Source organism: Leuresthes tenuis, unplaced genomic scaffold (genome assembly GCF_036924035.1).
Source record: "Leuresthes tenuis unplaced genomic scaffold, fLeuTen1.0.hap1 SCAF_3, whole genome shotgun sequence".
In the NCBI taxonomy this organism is placed as follows: domain Eukaryota; kingdom Metazoa; phylum Chordata; class Actinopteri; order Atheriniformes; family Atherinopsidae; genus Leuresthes; species Leuresthes tenuis.
This window is the reverse complement of record NW_027325357.1, coordinates 19,924,516-19,944,606: the sequence shown is the minus strand read 5'-3', so window position 1 is coordinate 19,944,606 and position 20,091 is coordinate 19,924,516. Positions and strand designations below refer to the sequence as shown.

General features: G+C 39.9%; 1 protein-coding gene across 5 annotated transcripts; it reads right to left on the bottom strand.

Annotated features, from left to right (window-relative positions):
- Positions 1-236: 236 nt before the first annotated feature.
- On the bottom strand, positions 237-19,917 carry elmo2 (engulfment and cell motility 2). Of its 5 annotated transcripts, none has more exons than XM_072382433.1 (23): positions 19,811-19,917; positions 15,442-15,528; positions 15,151-15,249; positions 14,774-14,814; positions 13,796-13,868; positions 13,663-13,713; positions 12,770-12,939; positions 12,524-12,623; positions 11,886-12,037; positions 11,110-11,188; positions 9,325-9,360; positions 8,911-8,961; positions 7,010-7,132; positions 6,500-6,619; positions 6,278-6,382; positions 6,082-6,190; positions 5,810-5,946; positions 4,872-5,035; positions 4,502-4,614; positions 4,297-4,404; positions 4,032-4,114; positions 3,856-3,933; positions 237-3,374 (listed from the first exon to the last, which is right to left on the bottom strand). In XM_072382433.1, exons 3-23 carry the CDS (start codon positions 15,226-15,228, stop codon positions 3,174-3,176), a joined length of 2,172 nt encoding a protein of 723 aa, XP_072238534.1. In that variant the 5' UTR covers positions 15,229-15,249; positions 15,442-15,528; positions 19,811-19,917; the 3' UTR covers positions 237-3,173. The 5 variants fall into 5 exon arrangements, with proteins under 5 accessions (XP_072238534.1, XP_072238533.1, XP_072238535.1 ...); XM_072382432.1 differs by having other exon boundaries at positions 15,459-15,528; XM_072382434.1 differs by having other exon boundaries at positions 11,892-12,037; positions 15,459-15,528.
- Positions 19,918-20,091: the final 174 nt, after the last annotated feature.

Below are 20,091 nucleotides of genomic sequence, written 5' to 3'. Positions count from 1 at the left end.
ATGTTAGCATAACGTCCAATTCCTACTCGTCTGCGTGAATGCAGCATTGTTTATGAGTTAACCCTGTGGTGGACTGGCTACCTGTCAGCTAAAGGATGGATATTCGAGAGGCACTAATCCTGGTCCCCTGAAACTAAAGTTTTAATAATATATTCAAATGTTTCTGAACAATAAAAAAATGGGTGAATAAATTACAGACAGAGTCTTTAATGCAAAAACTAGATAAGCACCTCAAGCATTGGTTAGGGCTTTGTATTTATTCACACAAAACATAAAACATCATTCTTCAATAAGGCAGCACAATACTGAATATACATACAATGATCTATATGTATACCACTTTAAAGTTTAAATCATTCTGTCATTCTTTAGTAGCACTATCGAGTGTTTTATAAATAGTCAAGCAAGTCATAGAAAAGAGTGCCAGAAGCGAAAAATTCAAGTCATACTGTTAGTTGTTCAAGACAACAGCCCACCATATACCACAATATATTGTTATTTCATTGTTTTAACTGTGGTCGTTGTCTGAATACAGAATATTAGTTCAGTAACTTTCATGAATAAGGAGTAATTACAGTGGCCCCCGAGAGCAAAAAAGCCCTGGACAAATATCACAAAATACAAGAAAACCAAGAAAGCATTTTCTCTAATGACAAAACATTTGGTAAACACAATTTGGTAAAACTGCAGCCTTTCTGTATTTTTATGCACTCATACCACATGGTTTAAATTTGCACATTTTGTTAAATAAGTGAAGATCTATTTAGCTGGTTTGCTTCTTTTCTTAGGTTTTACAGTGGAACTCTTAGGGTCACTGCAGAATTATTTTTAACCACTTTAACATCAGTTAGAAAACAAACAAATGCAACTGAAAAAGCTAATTTTTTTTACAAACAACAATAACGGCAATTTTCAACATTACAGTACAAGCTGACATCATAATTAGGTGCTAGAAAGGGGTTTTTCCTAAGTAGTACAGTGTAGTGGATCCTAAAAACTCCTGGTTCAGTGTGAAATGAGGACGTTGGATGTTCTGTATACAGAATGATGCGAAGTGAAAACACTGTTCAGTCTCCTCGCAGCTGACAGTTTCATCAAAACTCAATGATTTACAAAAATATATTTCTATAGTGCAGTTAACAAATGGTTGGAGTGATTAGTATTGGTTTACAAGCTAAAAGGACAAAGTTTGACTGTGAAAAAAAAAAGATTACACAAAGCCGTAGTCCACACAATCCCATGTGCTCTTATTATACATCAGCAGCACTAGAGTTTACTCTTTTTTTAGTCCTTTCTTCCATTTACAGTAGCAGAGGATTGTGTTTCCTGGCACTAAAACCACAAGGGAGTAACAGAGTAGATTTTTAGTCCTATTTGTCTGAACAGAGTTAAAAAAATCCTTCACTTTTGGAACGTAAGGTAAGTTTTTAGAAACAAAACCCCAATTTAAACACAAAAGATATGATTTTTATGCTGAACTAATGTGGCATATAGTGTGAAAGCAATATATAAACAATGAATGGTTTGCATCACATTATAATGTAGTTGTAGCTGGTTTAAACACATTTCTTAGTGTGTTTTAGGTCTATGCTGACAACCTAAGACCTAAAGCAACAACAAACATAGCACTGGATGTCAGCCATAATTGACTAGGTTCAATATTTCATTAATAAACTATTTAATTCTATTGTACATGTACGTCATATTCAGAATGTAAACAGGTAATAAACGTTTTGTAACAAACTGTAAAATGCAACAATAAAGTTACACTTCATTACTTCATAATTAATGTAATGGTTTATACAACACATCTGAATTTCTCAGAAACAGTATAGAACACTTAAATGTCTTTATATCTGCTACAATTGCATCATACAGTGATGTCATATGTTTCATATCCTGTTATAGTTAACAGTAACTTAGTGAATCTAGGAATGATAAGGCAAGATAAGACTGTGATTCATATCATTCGTATTCTTTAACATGATGATTTAACATCAGAAATTTGACGTTGATTTACTTGAGGAAAAGGTTAATGAAATGGTGACATTTATTCTTCGAGTCCCTCAACATAAACATACATAAAAGCTTGGGATCTTCACATTCAGACATACACACTTGCTGAAACCGACAGACCATCACTATCATGCATCACCTCTTTAATCTGCTGAGATGTATTTGTACAGTGTAGTTACAGTCGATGAGATGGCGGAGAGTATTTGTCTGAGGAGGGAGGTGAGTAGTACAAATGTGGCTCTGGTCTCTGCTCACTGCAAGCTCTGATCCGGTTATGGTTCCCCAATTTTCTCAAGTTTTGAGAGAGTTGATCCGGGCCAGTTCAGGCTGAGAACTGGTGCAGATAACAGCATTTAGATCACAGACCATGAGTGATGATCTGAACACTGGAAGAATACAGACCTTCTGTTTTAGCATCTAGACTTGGGACGATTTTAGGGCCCATTTCCTACTCAAAACATTATTTATTTTTTTTACATTTCTTCATAGCTAAAAAAAAAAAAGCAGCTCCACTCAAACACTCAAAAACACTGCTTTTGCTGTAAATTAGTTACATTTTCAGGCCTTTTCATCACAGCGCCACTGTTGAGAAACATCAATAATAACGAGACCATAATAAAGAGCATCATGTAGAGCTGGTTACTCTGTACTGTATATCTGTACATGTGAAGGAGCTGGTAGTATCTTAGCAAAGCGGATTTAAACTGGAATGGTAGCTACCTTATTCTTAGTTGCCATGGAGACTACCCACATGGCTTTATCGAGCTTTTATGTCTTCATTTAATTAAGAAGGTAAAAGTAAATTTGCAGGTTTTGATCTTTTCATTCATATTTCATTTCTACCCATTGACTCAGAGGAAATAAGGAATACAAATGAAGAGGCTGCCTGAAGAATGCATTAATAGATTAGATTCACTCTAACAACTGATCTGTAACACTGTAGTGTACCAAATCCTGACCTCTGACCTTCCTCGTGAAGCTATTGACAGTTTTTTTTTGTCTGGCAACCGTACAGCATCACAAACATGGGTCTCTTCTGGGAAAAAAGGAATCATAGAAGCCTCTTTTACATAAATGCAGCTAAAAGTCAGAAAAGGTAAACCCATCCTGGACACACACATACATGCATTACAAACACACACACACATACATACATCTCAGCTGTAGTTGTAGGAGAAGTTATATGAGCTAGGCTCTTTTGGCACGGGAGGCGGCGCTTCTGGGATTGTGATATTCTCAAGGTCAAGGAGGCGGAGCTTCATCTCCATGCTGATAAGAGTATCTAGGTCGCTGCGTGTCAGGTCACTGCCCATTTCTCTGCCCAGCAGCGCACACAACCCATCAGTCCAGATGCAATACTGTACACATGTGCACAAACACACACAGTGCAACAGGCATGAGTGTGAGTTTTGATGCCATTACACTCTGACATGTTTTATATGCGTTAGTTAAGTTTGTTATCAAGAATCCTGTAAAATCTGAAAACTTTTTTGTTCCTGATATAGCAGCAAGCTATCTTTTTGTTGATGGTTAAACGTAACGTTTTAGTTTTAACAGAACAGATTTTTGTATTACTAATTACTTATGCATATCATTTCTGTATGTATTCATTGCATTCATGTGAGAGGTCCACAGAAAAACTACAAACATGATGCCTTCAGACATTCTGTCGTGCAGAAGCAACTCAACCAACTAACAAACAAACAAACTTTTTTTTTATTTTTTAAATCACATCTGATTTATTCACCATGAATTTAATTCACACCTGCTCGCCGAGCATATCTACATCCCACAGTGACCTACCGTGTTTTTGTTTACATTGTGTACACATCAGCTTACCTCATATTTGTTGGGTGCAACAAAATTAAGTGTTTCATCGGGATCATAGAGGACAGAAAAGGCCAACTCCAGCACCTCCTGAGGGAAACAAACAAGTTCAATTAAACACCGCAGCCAACAAAGACAGACAGGACAGATGACTACAATGGCAATAAAACTTAAATACAATGTGCCACCTTGTTTTGTTTTAGAGCACTTTTCTCTTTCATATGAGGGCAGTCCTTCCCTGTCAGCACCGACTTGATATCTGAGACCGGGACTATGGGGAAAACAGAATGAACAACCAAATACTTAAGAGATATTTCATCTGGACACCCTGCGACTGATGCAGTATGTTCTGCCAGAGACAGAACTATTGTATGCGTTTGCATGAAATATTGTAAAAAACTAATTAGCAAGGAGACTAAACCACTTGAAGTAATAAAGGTTTCAGCGTCTTACTCTTGTCACTGAGCAGCTCAAAAGGCACTTCACCCTGAGGTGACTCATCCAAGTCCCCATAATGCAGCACTTTGTGATTCAGAGAGAGTCTGCAGAACCAAAACTTCTCTACCAAAAAAGAAAAAAAGCAGAGAACAAAGTGTTTAGGTGGTAATCAACAACAACAGTGCAAAAAGAAAGCTAATCATACTAATACAGTGTGTACCTTGCCTTCGGCGGTTCCCCAGTTTACGAAAGCAACTTCCCTCACACAGCCGGTTGAGTCGTTGTTGCTTGATGAGCTCTAAGATCTCAGGCTGAATTCTCTCCCGCAGCTCGCTGCAGCACACCCACAGCATGGGCAACAGGAACAAGCACATAGGCACACACGTTTATATTAATGTAGTGTTTAATATCATATGAACAGAGCAGAGTTTGGATTTGTGTTTAATAAAGCAGCAATATAGTTTGACGCTAAGGGAAAGAGCTGAAGTTGCTCAGTGAATAATGGTCTACATGTGCTACCAGAACCGCAGTGCATGATATAAATGACTAAAATGTTAAAACTTGTATAATGTAGATAGACACGGACTAACATGATAGGTGGAGACTGGAAATCATCCTGGCTCATTCTCTCCGACTGTCGCAGACGTAGAATCTCTGAATAGTTGAGGCCTCGCAGTTTATTCTTCAGCTGGTCGATCGATGACGGCTTCATCGCCAGAGCTCTGGTGATCTGCTCACGGACCACCTGCATTACCTGGTGAAAGTGTACACACACACACACACACACACACACACACACATACATACATATGAAAGATGAGTGACGGCAGGTTGAATAAAAACATATCTGATTTAAAAAATAACAAGCGGCAGCGCACAGTAATCTTATCCCATCAGTTACTGCGGCCACTCGCAACATTCTGAGATAAGCCGAGTTGGTTTTTTCACATTCACGCTATGGACAAGCATCGTTTGCCTTTTCTACCGACATAAAAAATTAAAACTCAATAAATGATTTCACATTTTGCTTTTCATTTCATTGAATGCCTGGTTAAGTAGTAATTGCCATCTATTATTCAATGAACCAAAACCCTTTCAGCTCTCTGCTCCACTGGGCTGTTCAGTCACACAGCAGAACACCGCAATTCCACTGTGTCAGCATAAAGCCGGGCAGGGCTAATCATCTGGACCTGGTAATGAGGATTATCTTCTGTAAATAACCCTGCTATTCAACATTACTGGAAAAGTAATGAATGATTACAGTGGAATTACACTATATATTGGAAGCGGAAATGTACCTTAAATAAAGAGGCATGCTAACGCTAATAATCACTACACAGTTGCCTGACTGTGAGTATTTTAGCTGACTTAGACCATTTTGCATAATTATTAGAATTCTTTGAATTCAACTGGATAACTCTGCTTTAACTCTTTGTTTTGAGGCCGTTAATCTAATAATATTCCACCAACCTTGTTTTAATCACAGTCTATTGACAATAATGGATTTATTTGCAAAGTAATCCCAGACCTTGTTGAAGTCCTCAGCGGTAGCCCTCATCTCCTTCCAAGTTTTATTAAGCAGCTGGATGCAGACACAGAAGAACTCCTCCCATGCTCGGTCATGGGTGAAGAACATCGGGTGATAATCGTTGCAGCCCTCATTAGCTAAACAAAAGAAAACAATTTAATGTGCGAAAACGCTGCTGTGGCCATAAAATTCACTGGGACTTCTGTAACATGATACCATTTACGATAAACTATTAAGAAAAACTGGGACATATACTGTACAAAGCGACCTACGCAGTTCTCCAACCTGGAGTATCTCACACAGCATCCGGGTGAGTTCAATGGCACAGCGGCCAAAGGGACACTCATGTTTATCCTCTCGGCTGCTGTTCTCCAGGACAATCTGTCAAGAGCGGGGGGACAAGATGGTTGTAGCTGACATTTTCAGCTCTATGAAGTGAGGAACATCCTATCTGAGACCAACACTAACCCTGATGTAGGTATCCTGATGAACCTTGGCCAGATACAGCATGTTGTCCAGAGCCAGCATCCCAGGAGGAGTCTGGGTAAAGTCCATGGCTGGGTTCACATGATTCTGAATTTTGAATAGAGAATGTGAGGAAACAATTACTTTTTCATTATAAATCTAACTATATGTTAAGTTTTACAACAATTCCCTTAACCTAAAAGGACAGCGAAATCAGTAGCTCACAGTGAATCCCAGCATCTTGTAGTCCTTGGTGTACATCGCTTTCCTCTTCTCTGTCCCAGTGGGATCACTTTCGCCATCAAAAGCAATTCTACGCAGCTCAAAAATGATGTCTCTCTGAGCCTGGGATAGAAAACCAACATATTAAAAACTCATCAGCGTAAAGACGATAACATTAAACAGGACAGCAGCAAATTAATAAAGAAAGACATAAAAGAGATGGGTCAATCAGTGGTGAGCAGATTGCTTTCAACAGACACCAGCAAAAATAGGAAAACCTTAATTTTCTGGTCCACCTCTTTACACTAAAAGCAGATCCATCAGAGAGTAAGCTCTCCAGGCAGGGGGTTGTCTCTGATTATAACCCCTCCTCACCATGAAGACTATTTCCATTCAATTAACCATGTCTTTCACTTCAGCATACCACAGAGGATCGCTTACATGTTGTATTTTCTAACATTTGTTGATTGCATTTGGTAGGAATGAAAAAAATCACTTGACTTAAAGTGCTACCTGGTCATTGGGGTCCATTTTGGTCATCATCCTTTCCTCCAAAAGGTTAAAGGTCAATACCTGTAGAACATATAGCTGATGCGCCATTTCTGCTTTGATTGGTCGATTTCCTCTGATAACGTGCTGAAAAAGAAGAGCCCACTGCATTTAGAGCAAAGCCTCTATGTAGCCTGTCATCTGGCACATCAAATGAAGTAGTGAATCTTCCAGTGAAACAGAAACAAAAGGACAACTTCTACATCTAATTTTCTTCAAACTCAACAAACTCAAGACATACTGTATTAAATTGCATTGTTCCGACACACTCCATGATAACTGTTTGATCAACTGCAACAAAACCTCAATACATCGACTACTAAATCAAGTTGGTAACACAAACTGGTGGGAATTGAGAAACTTTTATTGTCCGAGAAGTGACAAGACCTTGTTAAAAGTGTACAGGCCAGTTAGAGCACACAAAGCTGGAGGAACTCCAGAGTGCTCCAGGAGACTGGAGTGCAGCATCTTCCTCGCTGATATTTGCAGGAGGTTCAGCCAGGCACTTCCAGACATGTGCCAAAAGGAATCACTTTCAGGGCACTTTTTGTTCCACTTCATGGACTTGGTGCCACATCAAATTTACTGGTTCGGTGTTGCAGCTCTCTAAGTTGGTGAAGCTTTCTATTTTCAAATGCTGACCAATTCTTGTTCCCGGGGATGAAATTAAAGTCTCTCAGTCGCCCGGTCTCACGGGCAGATAACCAAATACACAGAACTGTGCGAAAGTCTTGAGCCACCCCTTATTTCTTTACCAGAATTTCCAGCAAGCCTTTAAAGAGGTCTTGAGCAATCGTTTTCCAGGCTTTCTGAAATTCTTTCTATTTCAGACCGGTCCTTGTACCAGACTGGTTTAAGAGGAAGGGTTTTTTTCTTGTTTGTTTGTTAATCCACTTAACACCGACGTATGAATCACTCAAGCATAAAAAAGGCACATCACTCAGGGAATGAACTAATGTTGTGTTTACGCATAACTCCACAACTCAATATAGAGCTAAATTTAAATTGTATCTTTTGGCACTTTGTCACTGTCACAAAGACACATAATTTGTTCACATTTCTTTAGCTGCATCCATGAAAAATGCTAAAGATAACACAGTTTGACAGGCATGAAATACTATTGATGGTATCTGTAAGTGAAAGTGATAAAGAAATAGGAAAATTCCATCAAAGAGCTTGCTCGGGACCTGAGATATGCATCTGTTCCTTTGGTTGATTCATCTAGTCATAGGAAATATGTTCACCGTGGATGGGTGGCTGTCAAGAAACAATATTTTAAGGTAGGGAAACAGGAAGAAAAGGCTGAGGTATGCCAACTGACACAAGAACTGCACAGAAACATCAGTGGTAACAGGTGTTAAAGAGTGATAAATTCCTCAAAGAGCTCTGACCTCAACATTATTGAAGCAGTGTGGGATCATATTTATAGAGCATGACTCAAAAGGAAGCCAACATCCAAAAAAGAGCTTTGGAATGTCCTTTCAACAAGCCTGGAGAACTATTCCTGAAGACTACTTAAAGAAGTGACAGAAAAGTTTGTCTAAGAGAGATCGAGCTGTGTTGAAGAATAACGGCGGTCATGCCAAACACTGACTTTTCAAGCTTTTAAGAATTGTATAAACTTCGGCTGTATGATTTATAAAAAACGTATAGTTATCGCAGTATTTGACACTGATGTTGCATATCACATGTTTTCCTAACATCGTCCAACCCTGGTACAAACTCTGTTTAGTCCTTACGCGTTGCATTTATATTTCTGTGCTGTATGTGGAGGGATTTTTCAGTGGTGTCAACACAATCTCTGGGAACCTTATTAATGGGCAGCTGCGGTATTTGGTCTCCTTCATATCAGACTTGCTACTCACATTGAGGATGATGGACCGCAGGTGTTTCTGAGCCAAAGTGCTGGCCATTTCCTGAGGACACACGTAAGTCAACACACAAATCAAATGGGGAAAGATGATTTACTGCACAGCAAAGTAGCAAAATAGCAAGCACACTCAAGTCTACCTATGACAAATGAGAATTTGTACAGAGATACCCTGAAGCTACATTTCCATCACGGCTTTGCATTTGCCCTTTGAATCGTCTCCAAAATAACAGCCAACATAGTCTAAATTCAATCTGCCGCACAGTCTGTCTGCTGCTGCAACAAGCTATGGTTCTATCTTAATTTGAATGGATTATGCAATGCCTGTTCATGACACAAAAAGTGCTACAGAGTGAAGGAGGAGAAGGGCTGCGGGGCGGAAAACGCAGTATGAGGGATGTGTACTCACAGTGAGGTGCTGCTCCAGAGGGTTAGAATACTCCTCCTGCAAGTTGATGGCAGGTAGGAGGAACATGGGTGTGACAGTAATGGAAACAAAAAGTGCACAGATACATATTTACATCATTGGCACAGCATGCAACAGCATAGGGACATGAATCATATCACATGAGGAACATCGAACAGTTATGACATAGCAGCTCCTGTGCCCTACATATCTGACAAGCAAACTATTTTACAAAGGACTTCTCAATATTGCAATTAAGCAACCTCTATATATCAGACTTCCTGCCACTTTTTGCAAAAAGAAATGATTCCGAAACTGTAGCAATGAGATCCATAGATCTACCTTTTAAAGAGTGACTCGAGCCTAATTTACTAAATTATGTGTTCAGATTTCACTCACTAGAATTGACACAGTCGCCATCTAGTGGTCAATAACAGCGGTTGAATGAAAAGGTCAACCATCCAAACATCCTTCTCTTTTCACTTCTCATAATCACATATTACCCAATGCCTTAACATACACCGACTCGTTTTTTTGGGGGGAATTTTGGAAAATATTCTACTGTAAATTACCCAACGCTTGGTTGAATCAGGTGATATCTATGTCTCAACTTTACCAACCAGAGAATTTTTTTTTTTTCCCCATCATAAACCATTGGCATCTAAGAGTAATCATCACAGAAACTTCTGCTCAGTGTGTTCAGGCAAATCATTTAAAAAAGACTTTCACTTGCTGACATTTGTCATCTTTGTGTGTCTTTTAAACTGATGCCTGTCCTCTTCTGCATATCATCTGTTCTGTATACATGACCTATGGCTGCTGATGTTTAGTTGCTGCATATTTGGATTGACAGGACATATATGACAGGAAATTTACTTTTATTGCTCATGTAAAATGACTTTTTTAAAATACAACAAAAAAATGTAAGAAACGTAAGAATTTAACCGTAATCCTAAACACATAATCTGAAAGTTTTTATTTATTTTTTTTTTTCAATAGTCTTGTCTAAATCTAACTGTATCATGTGCTGAAGGTTAGCACATTATAGTACATTACAGTAGCAAGTTATTACCGGTTTCCTTTATTTCCATGTCTTTAATGACAGTTTAGTTATTTGTTGGACTTGTGTAGAACAATTTTGCTGCGGGGTGCATTGTATTAGTTCATTTCTGGCTTTAACAAATCAACGTTTACATGGACAGCCCTGATAGAGACAAGAAACATGCAGGAACAGTGCATTAAACACCACAGTGTGCTGCAGCACAGCCTGAACTGGGTTAGAAGCTACCATAGCAGTATGAGAAGAGACACTATGACAATGACATACCCGACAGTATTTGTGTAGTTGGTCTTTGCTCCAAAGACATTTTTTTAAACTCTCGTTATCTTAAGTGAAATAATATAACGTTATGTGCACCTCACTAAGCCATAATTTAGAACAACAGTATAACAAATGCACAAACTGCAAAGAAAAGTGAGTTTTTTCATGAGTGGATGTGTCATTACAGCAATGATTATCAGACAGAACCCACAACATGACAGCTTGCAGACAGACATCTAATCATGTGATTGTGAAGCTTTAACTAGCCTACAGCTGCAAACATTAATAGCCACAGTGAGCTGATGTCTGCAGCCCTGTGTCACCAAAGAAAGAGCAGTCTATTATGTGTGGATGGCTGGGTGTAATACAAGGATGGAACATTAGTATTCCAGTTAGGTTTATCCATTCTGGGTATTCAGTCATTTTCTCTAATGCAGCTCACTGTGCTGCGAGTGCAGTGCACCAACCTGCCGTCTGTCCTCTGGTGCCTTCAGGAAAAGAGCATTGATGAGGGCGATGGCGTAGGTCTGGATCTCCTGGTTTGACCTGAGGAAATGTCCAGCAGTGCGACAACCAGTTAGAAGCATCGTGCTCAACAAATATTCAAGATTTAAACTACAGGCTAACAGCTATTCTACACATAGTACATAAAAAAACATCTTCGTTTTATCGTCTTCAGTACAAATAGAGGGATGAGTGCAAGATTTCCAGAAGCCTCTCTTTGACACCAACAGTTTTTGCTTTTTCTAAACGGTCGGTAAAAGTGTCTTGGAACATTTCAAAGACGTTCTTTTATCTCGTAAAAAAGACCAAAACATTGAATTATGAAACATCTAATACCTAATACATCTGCCTCTTTGATCCCAAAGGGAGTCTTTGTTCTCCATGAACTGCTTAAAACTACTGAGCACGGTAGCATTAAATGGATCTGTAATGTTTTTTTGAAGGTTTTCAGGATCTCCACCAACCACTTGGTGCCACACTAAGAGCCATGAGCAATGAAGAGAGGTAGATCCACCAAACTCATTGTTTCTTTTGGTCTTTTCCTGATATTTCTTAGCAAAAAGACATATTTCATGTCATTAAGGCACCCAGAACTCGCCCCCTTTAAAGAGTTCCGAGAAACATAAATCCTAGAAAGTACAATAATAAGTCATATTTCTAAAACTATTGCACACAGCATTCTCTCCACTGTCCCTCATAACAGAGTGCAGGAAGCCCCTGTGCGTGTGTGTGTGCTCACACTTGCAGGTGCCCGATGAGCTGTCCAACGGTGATTTCCTGGGCCACTCGATGGTAGAGGCTGTGGCTGTTGAGGACCATGCTCTCGAGGATAGCCAGAGAGCGCTGCAGGATGGACACATCCACCATGGGCTGGTTCACATAGCCTGCGATCTGAAAAGCACAAAGCCAAAACACCATGGAGATAACTTTCTTTTTTCATCAGTCGCGCATTTCTTTGGTTATTCAGGTAGGATAAGAAAGTGCTTGTGAGAAAGTTTGAAAGCTTAAAAAAGCTAAAAATGAAGTAGAATGTGGTTTGGCAAATATAGTTATAAGAGAAAAATAACAAGGGTTCGATAAGTTTCTGGTGAGAAACAGTCTGGGGCTGAAGGCTGAGAAACAAGGCAAAGTTTTTCAGAGGAAAACTATTCACACACACAGTGAGGCAGCTCCAAATAATCCAGGGAGTTGCTAGGCAACAGCACCCACGCATTTCCGGCATTGGAGAAGAAAGCGAGCTCAAACAATTGAACAAAACAGCCTGTTTGAAGAGGAATAAAAAGACAAACCTTGAATTCTTAAAAAGAGGAGATTTGTACAGGGGAGTTTGATTGTGTGAAACGCCAGTTTTTGTTTTAGAGGGATGCGTGGGGGTACCTGTTTGATGAAGGACAGGGAGATAAGGTCCCAGGACACAATGCCATGATCCATCAGCTCCAGGAAGGCAGTGAGAGTGAAGGCCAACATTTCCCCAAAGCTCAAGGAACAAAATTGCAATTAGTGCAGGGCTTTTGTTTGGCTTTTAGCGCAACATGAACAAAATGACAAAATCATCTCAGATGTAATTTCTTTAAACACTTCCAACATTGATATAACAGAGTCTTAAACAAAATTAATGCTCACTGGGTGCCGCTCTCTACCAGGCGAGCCAGAGTGCCAATGCCTTCCATGTTGATGAACTCTGCGGCAAAAGTTGGGTCTGCAGACAGCTTGGCAAGCTCTTTAAGAGCCTCGAGGCGAGCATCGATACCATGGGACTGGATCCTCTCCAAGAGCTGACGAGCAGCGCGAGCCTGTCAGACAAAAAGCATCACTGTCTCATATAGTTCACCGCTTCCATCCAATCACTAAATTCACTCTAATCTTATCAGAGATCAGCATTAGTCCAGCAAAAAAGGCAATCTAGAGAACTTTAAGATATAAAGGACACTTTCATTGGGAATTCAGACACTGAGCACAAGGACTCCACTCAACTGACCTTGACGGTTAAAGCTGAACCGTCAAGGTTGAACTGGGGTCAAATGAGCTCTTAGAAAGTTCCCAGATCTCAGAAATTAACTTGGTGATCAAACTGGGGGAGCAAATACAGCCAAAAACATCGAAAAAAAAATGGCAATCATCAGTACACTGTGCTACGCTGGCACTCTTGATGTTCTGGTGTGGAAGGGGTGAGCAGCACTCTCAGATCCCTTGGAAGCAGGATGGGATTAGGAAGGCAGATTATCATACATTATCAGTAAATTAGAGAGTGGTGCCATTAACCATGACAGATCACATCCACTCCTTTTATCTTTTTAAAAGCAGCGTTCTGCCCTCTGTGACACACTCAGGTCACCATGTCCTAAATCTTTATATCGATATTAGATTCATCATTCTAAATGCACAAAAAGACAATGAAGTCGAGTCTGATGGTTAGTGAGAAGCTTTTTTTTAACAAATAAATAAACAGTTGACAAGTTCAAGTTCAACACTTCCTGAGAGGAAAAACCACAGATTTGTAAACAGAGCCGACTTACAGGAGAAATTGCTAATCGAAGGATGGTCCCGTTCTTGATATCGCCTCGGCTCTGAGAGATAATAGAGATTTGAGTTCAATATTAAGTTGCTATATCTTCAACACAAGGTGAGGAAGAGGGCAGCGCAGCTCACCTGCTCAGTGATGTAAAGCTGAGGGCCATCAGCATAACGCAGGGCAAACTGCTCTGAGCCTGACAAAGACCAGCTGAGGATACAAACAGAGAGAAAGTTTGCTAAGAATTAATATTCATTCTAAGTGAAATGAACTGAATGTGCTAATGCTGAAAAGCAGCATACTCCAACATGCATGCTAAAAAGGTTGCAAAAAGTCAGACCGTTCCCTCCAGCAAGTGGCAAACTAACTGCGTGAGGGTGGAGGACAGCTATTCAGTGGGTGTTAACGGTAAAGTGCAAAGAATTTTCTATTTCAAATAGCAAAAGGGAGGGAGTGGGTTGATGCAGTGCTGTTAAGCGGAGGATGAAATGGTGATAAAATGTGCAATACTCAACACTAAAGTGTGAGAATGTAAAAGACGAGAAGTCTGCAAGGAAGCCAAACACAGGAGTTTGTATCGTAGTCATAGTCAACGACAGAATGGATATGTTACACACAGCAGCCGAAGGAGCTGGCAGCATAAGCTGTTATTTCTGACTTATTTGATGCTCGTATCATACACAAGCACCTACTTTATCAGCAGTCGGACATAAGCAGAAAAGATTTTGAGTCTTTATTGCACTCAACCACAAAAACACTGATATACTTGTTATACTTTTACCAAGTATAACAAACACACCACCATTCACTTCTACTGTCATCTTCTTTGTGTCAAAGCAGCCACGAAGAACTGACTAATGTTATATTGCAGTTTGTAAATAATCATCATATCCAGTATGTCGTTGTGTGCGATAATCGTATATTAATCTGCGAACAAACACACCAATCCAAACTCATCAACATAATCCGCACATCTAACCAAAATCAAACCTCTCCCGTACTTTAAGTAAAATACAGAGCAAGGCCATACGTTTTTAATTTAGCAAAAGTAGAAGGTTGGAGACAGTTTAAATAATCAGGAAAATGCTGAAAACACTGTGGGATGTAAGGCTTACCCATCACATACTTCACGAATTATAGAGGACAAAGGTCTCTTCTGCAAAGACAAAACGCATCAAAAACACACAAATTTACAACACGAAAGGTCTGAAATGAAACGGAAATCATCACTACAACGCTGCTGCATTGCTTTTAATATCACTGTGACTGCTACTTGTCACATTTATTTAATCCATTAAACTGGTTATAGCTACAATTACAGCTATTTCCCTCTTTAAAACATCCCTCATGCCTTTTACGTTAAAAGCAAATCACAGTTGTGTATAATTTTCCCCCTTTAACACTGAAATGACTCCATCATGGTTAGTGAGAGCTGAGCGTTAAGAGGCAGATCGGAGCTACATATTTAATGTTTTACACAAAGAGCACAGACCTGGTCCATTTCTATAAGCTGAGCATTGGCACCGGGCCATTCAATGGCAACCTTTACGATGTCAGCTGGGGGTGGCATGGCTGTCTTATCGTGAGCACCCTGCAGGAAAAAAAGACTCTTTTGATCAGCATGGGTCATTAAAACAGTGAAATACATTTAAACGTGCTCGTCTAAATAAATGTAACACTTCAAAATAATTACACGATCCTTACGATACAACCGCTAGTCATTGAAAACATTTTTGAGTTATGTTCTGTCGAAATGACTGATCGATTTCAGAATGACATGAACCTGAGGTGACACGTCACCTTATGGATAACTGCAGGCGGGGTCAGTCAGTCTCACAGCTCTGCTGTATGAACTCGTGTGTCAGCTGCCCTGTGAACAAAAAAAAAACACACACACACCTGTCATGGAAGTGGAAAAACCTTGACTTCCCCGACACCCCAAAGCTCAGTTAGTTTCATCCGTCCTTTATGGCCCTGGACCATGTTTGATGGGCCCACGTGGAAGAGAGTGAGGAGGAAGGGCCAACATCATTTAATTTAAGGTGGATTTAGAACAGAATCCCAAAGTTTTTAGAGTAATTACAAGTTACCAGTATATTTACATCCCCTGCATGTAAAAACAGTTAATAACCTCAGTTTGTCAAAATTAGCAGATACTGCAACTTATGAACTCATTATTTTCTGTTGACCCGACACACTCTTGCTCATTGACACCATAAGTGCAGTAGGTCGCTGGAGTGATGAAGATCCCTGTTGTCACCTGGCTAATTACATTTAAACTGGTAGTTTGTTATAAAAGAAGCTTGGGATTGAAAGGTAAAAATGACTTGCTCAGCAAACTTGATTCTTGAAAGACTCGTGTACCACTTCACTGGCTTCAAGTCACAGAATAAAGAAGAGTAATGTCAATAAAAACAATAATCTTCATGATGATGTAAATCTAGAGATGTGTGTGTTATTGTACTCATACTACACAGCATAGAGGTGTTAGGGACTAAACATTTTCATCACTTCAAAAACATTTTTCATTTGTAGCGATTTGGGAAAAGTTAAATAGTAACTAATCATATTCTGTTGAAATTATTTAACTTTAATTTTATTTATTAACCTTATGCATAAGCAGTAACATGCAGGTGGATACTGCAAAATTGCACGAAACCTTCTATCATCCTACTGTATTGTAATAAAAAATAGAGCAATTAATGTGTAAAACACATGTGACGATCCTGCTCCAATTCAATGCAAAATTCATTTCCTCTAACGTCGCTGCTTACGATTAAGAACACAGTTTCACATCAGCACCAGCAGCCCTGTAACACCAGAGCAGGAAGAGTACAGCAGAGAGCGGTCTTTGGCATCAGGCAGAGATGTCTCTCTGCATGGACACGAAGAGTGTGTGGAAAGCTGGCTGACAGGCTCGGCTGATGATCTGAAGACTTTTGGAAAATGAAAGAAGACACTGCTGTTCTCCAAATGGCTTTTTGCATCCAGGGTGCTTTCAGGATTAAGAAAAAAAAAAACAAAACACTTTGTATGGCCTACAGCTCCTCATTTGAAAGTAACTTTTATGAATACCCTACTGCTAGATGTAAGAAAAACCCACTTGAAACATCCCGAAGCAACAACAGGCTTCTCTAGCGATTCATCGGGGATGCAGTATTTTGAGCTCTGCACCATTCTTTCTGAGGAGTTTTAATGTTTGTTCTATAAATATGTTCACCTGTCAGTTTGTGGCAGCAATGGTTGCGGAGTCTGACAGTGATATCCTTTGATTTGTCATGAAATAAAAGCACGTTCTTGCTCTCCAACACCATTTCATTCCTTTGTGAATACAGCGTTAGCTGTGAGTGCATCATTTTACTGCAGATGCCAGCTCTTCATGATGAAAACAACTCAAAAGTTGGGGGGAAAAAAAATTTTAAATGTTGCACTGAGAATAATAAGCATGCCCCGAAACCCTTTGATCTCCAAAGCTTTAAACTTTGGGACGACTGAACTGTGCTCTCCGCATTATCTGTCAGCGCAGAGCATAACAGACACTGGAGCATGTAGCACATGTGGTTAACGTCGACCTAACAGATGACACTGAGTGAAAACTGGCACTTAACTTCAGATTCCAACAAGCCATCTGATCAGAGAGACTAAACCACCTCCACGTCATCGAGCAGACTGCTCATCACATGACACACATCGTGTGATCTCTCAGCCTGCCCCGCTGAAAAGTTTTCCTACTTGTCTAGATTTTTCAGCACTGACATGCTGTCTGATAAGGTTAGATAAGATAAGATCAGATAAGATAACCCTTTATTAGTCCCACAGTAGGGGAATTCACAATGACATTGGAACAGCATGTTACAATGTCATATCTATTTTAAGGTCTGTTCGATATATTTGATTCCTGGTGAGATTGAGCAGCATCCTCAGCCACCGATCGTCGAAAATAACAATTACAATATATGTCGTCTACAAACAAAGTAAGAGAACCATAGCTGATTTCGTTTATTCAAATAACATTCTTCTTGTATTTTCTCATGTCTGCGGTTACATGTGTTAGTCACTACTTTGAAGTAAAACATTGTTCCACTAAATATAAAATCTGCTTTTAGGCTAAATGTTATTCTAGGTCAACTCCTTGAGAAATTCTATGACTCATCTTACCATAAGATGACACCAATCATGTCATAAATAGTCATTACCGACTGTTACCATCAAACCAGAGATACAAGGCTCCACAAATTAACAAATTAACAGGGTGAGAGTGGTGCCTTTTTTTTTGTCCTCTGGTCAATTGAAAAAAAAAGTATCAAGTTTAAAACCACATCTAATGAGCACTGAAAGGATTTGAATATTGTCTTCTTAGGATTATATTGTCTTCTTAAACATATCCATCTCTGTTTATTATGATCTGTGATGCCACAACAGAAGCTGCTATGATGCAGGAAGCACATCTGACAATAAAGAGTCTTCACTATCAATGTACTGGCAGAAATGCTTCGAATTCTGCTTTGTATCAAAATATCAGATTATTCTTGCTATCCATCTATCCATCAATCTCACGTGTGGACTAATTCAACTAAATCTGGGGTCAAATGAGGTAAATCAAATAAAGTAAGCTTCTATATTTCATCCACCAAGGCAGGCAGCAGAAAGATTCATTGAAAAACAAACACAAAACAGCTTTCCAAGATGATTTTGTGTCAATGTGTAAAAAAACTGAAAAAAAAATAACAAAAGAACAAAAAAAGATTTTAGAGAGGTGCATATAGCTTTGGAAGCCAGATATCCTATCTACTTGACTCATTTCTTTGGCAAATTTTCTATACAATGAATCTACTCTAATAATTAAGAGTCCAAAAAAACTAAACAAATGTGTACTTTATGATTAGACGAATAGCTACAAGGTACAAGTCATAAACTTATGTGGTTGCATGGCTTAGGTTCACTATGACTGGGTGTACCAGTCATTCACATTGACCATCACGAACAGGACTCTTGGATGGAATATCTGGCTGATCCAACATGTCGAAAGCTCTGCTGCAGCGTTTCCATTGCTTTTGTAAACGGTTTATATTGTATACGGCATGCTGATGACAAATGCAAAGTAGAGTGATGCCAACTGTCTTCCATTCCCCGTCATCTGAGTGAACTCAGAGCTGTCACACTGGAGGTTTTTACTGAGGCCAGTTAACGTTTATTTGGCTGCACGCGCTGTGGCGGTAGCTTAGCAACAACTGCTAAGGACCTCCAGACTGAAAAGAAATCCAACAGTGTGGCCTCAACTCAAAGAACTTGTTTTGTCCCCCACAAGCTGCTTTTCACTGCAGCCCGGATGTTTCCGACGCCATTTTAGTATCCTTTTTTTTTTTTTAAATGTGGTTGAGGGCTGCTCTCCAGACCGTCGGATATAAAGCGGCTCACACATGGAAACTGTGAAGCGCCTAACTTTCATAAAGCCTGATTAGCTAGTTGAACATGCGCAGTGGCGCCCCCTCTGGTCACACGACGCTCATTAAAAGAAAACCGGTTTAATTTGCCCTCATTACCAACATATAAAACGATCTGATTAGTAAGATGTCTGTGATTTATGTCGACAGCGCGATAACAGTTACCGTCGTGCACGTTCGAAGACCGTTTGCTGGCTTCATCATTTGTGTTAACATCAAGCTAAACATGCGTCTTTCTTCAGAAACCTTGCCTTTGCCAAGTTGTGACAATGTTTCGACGCGATTACGGGTGATCGATGAAGCTGGACTTCGTCGATAGTAACCGGAGGGAGCGCACGGACTGATGCAGCAAAGGCTGCCTTTGCAACCTTGTCTTGAATGGCGAAATCAATCACAACTCGACACAGTGTCGGAGATTTACAAAGCAGCCGGCACACGCTAGGTACGACATATCGCTTTTCTTTGTCTGAAAGTAAAACTTAAGAGCAAAAGCACTCTTTGACAGTAACAGCGTTATTTCTTGAAAGGCGGCTCGTGTTTCTCAGTCATCCATTTCACCCTGTCCGCTCCTCCATTGCAGGCAGGATGCAGCCCGTGTCTTGGAGGCAGATGATGCTTTCAAGCTTCGCTGAGTGTTTTTTTTTTTTTTTTTTTTTCTAAAATCAAGGAGCATTGACCTGGCTAATGTTATTACTTGGTGCTACTCACCCCGTGTTTGGGCCATGTATGGTCCTCTCGGTATCCCTCCGTCCCTAATGAGACTTGTGGAGAGCAGACACGACTCCACGCCTTGTAGGCGGGACACGCTGTAAATGTCACCGTCTGCAAATGAGGTAGAAGACCCTTCCTCTTCTCATCATCTGTGCACTTCTCAAACTGACATTGCACTCAAACGCTGCCTGGTATCATGCGCTGCAGCAATCGCCAGTAATTGTAAGTGCAACGGCAGTCAAGATCTTTTGACGAAAGGTTTATTAATTAGTCTCCCA

Coding starts and splice junctions, on each gene's coding strand:
- elmo2 (XM_072382433.1), bottom strand. CDS start 15,228: ATGCCACCCCCAGCTGACATCGTAAAGGTTGCCATTGAATGGCCCGGT. Junction 13,869..14,773: donor ATTCGTGAAGTATGTGATGG/GTAAGCCTTACA, acceptor TTGTATCCTCAG/CTGGTCTTTGTCAGGCTCAG. Junction 3,375..3,855: donor TTGCACCCAACAAATATGAG/GTAAGCTGATGT, acceptor ACATGTGTACAG/TATTGCATCTGGACTGATGG.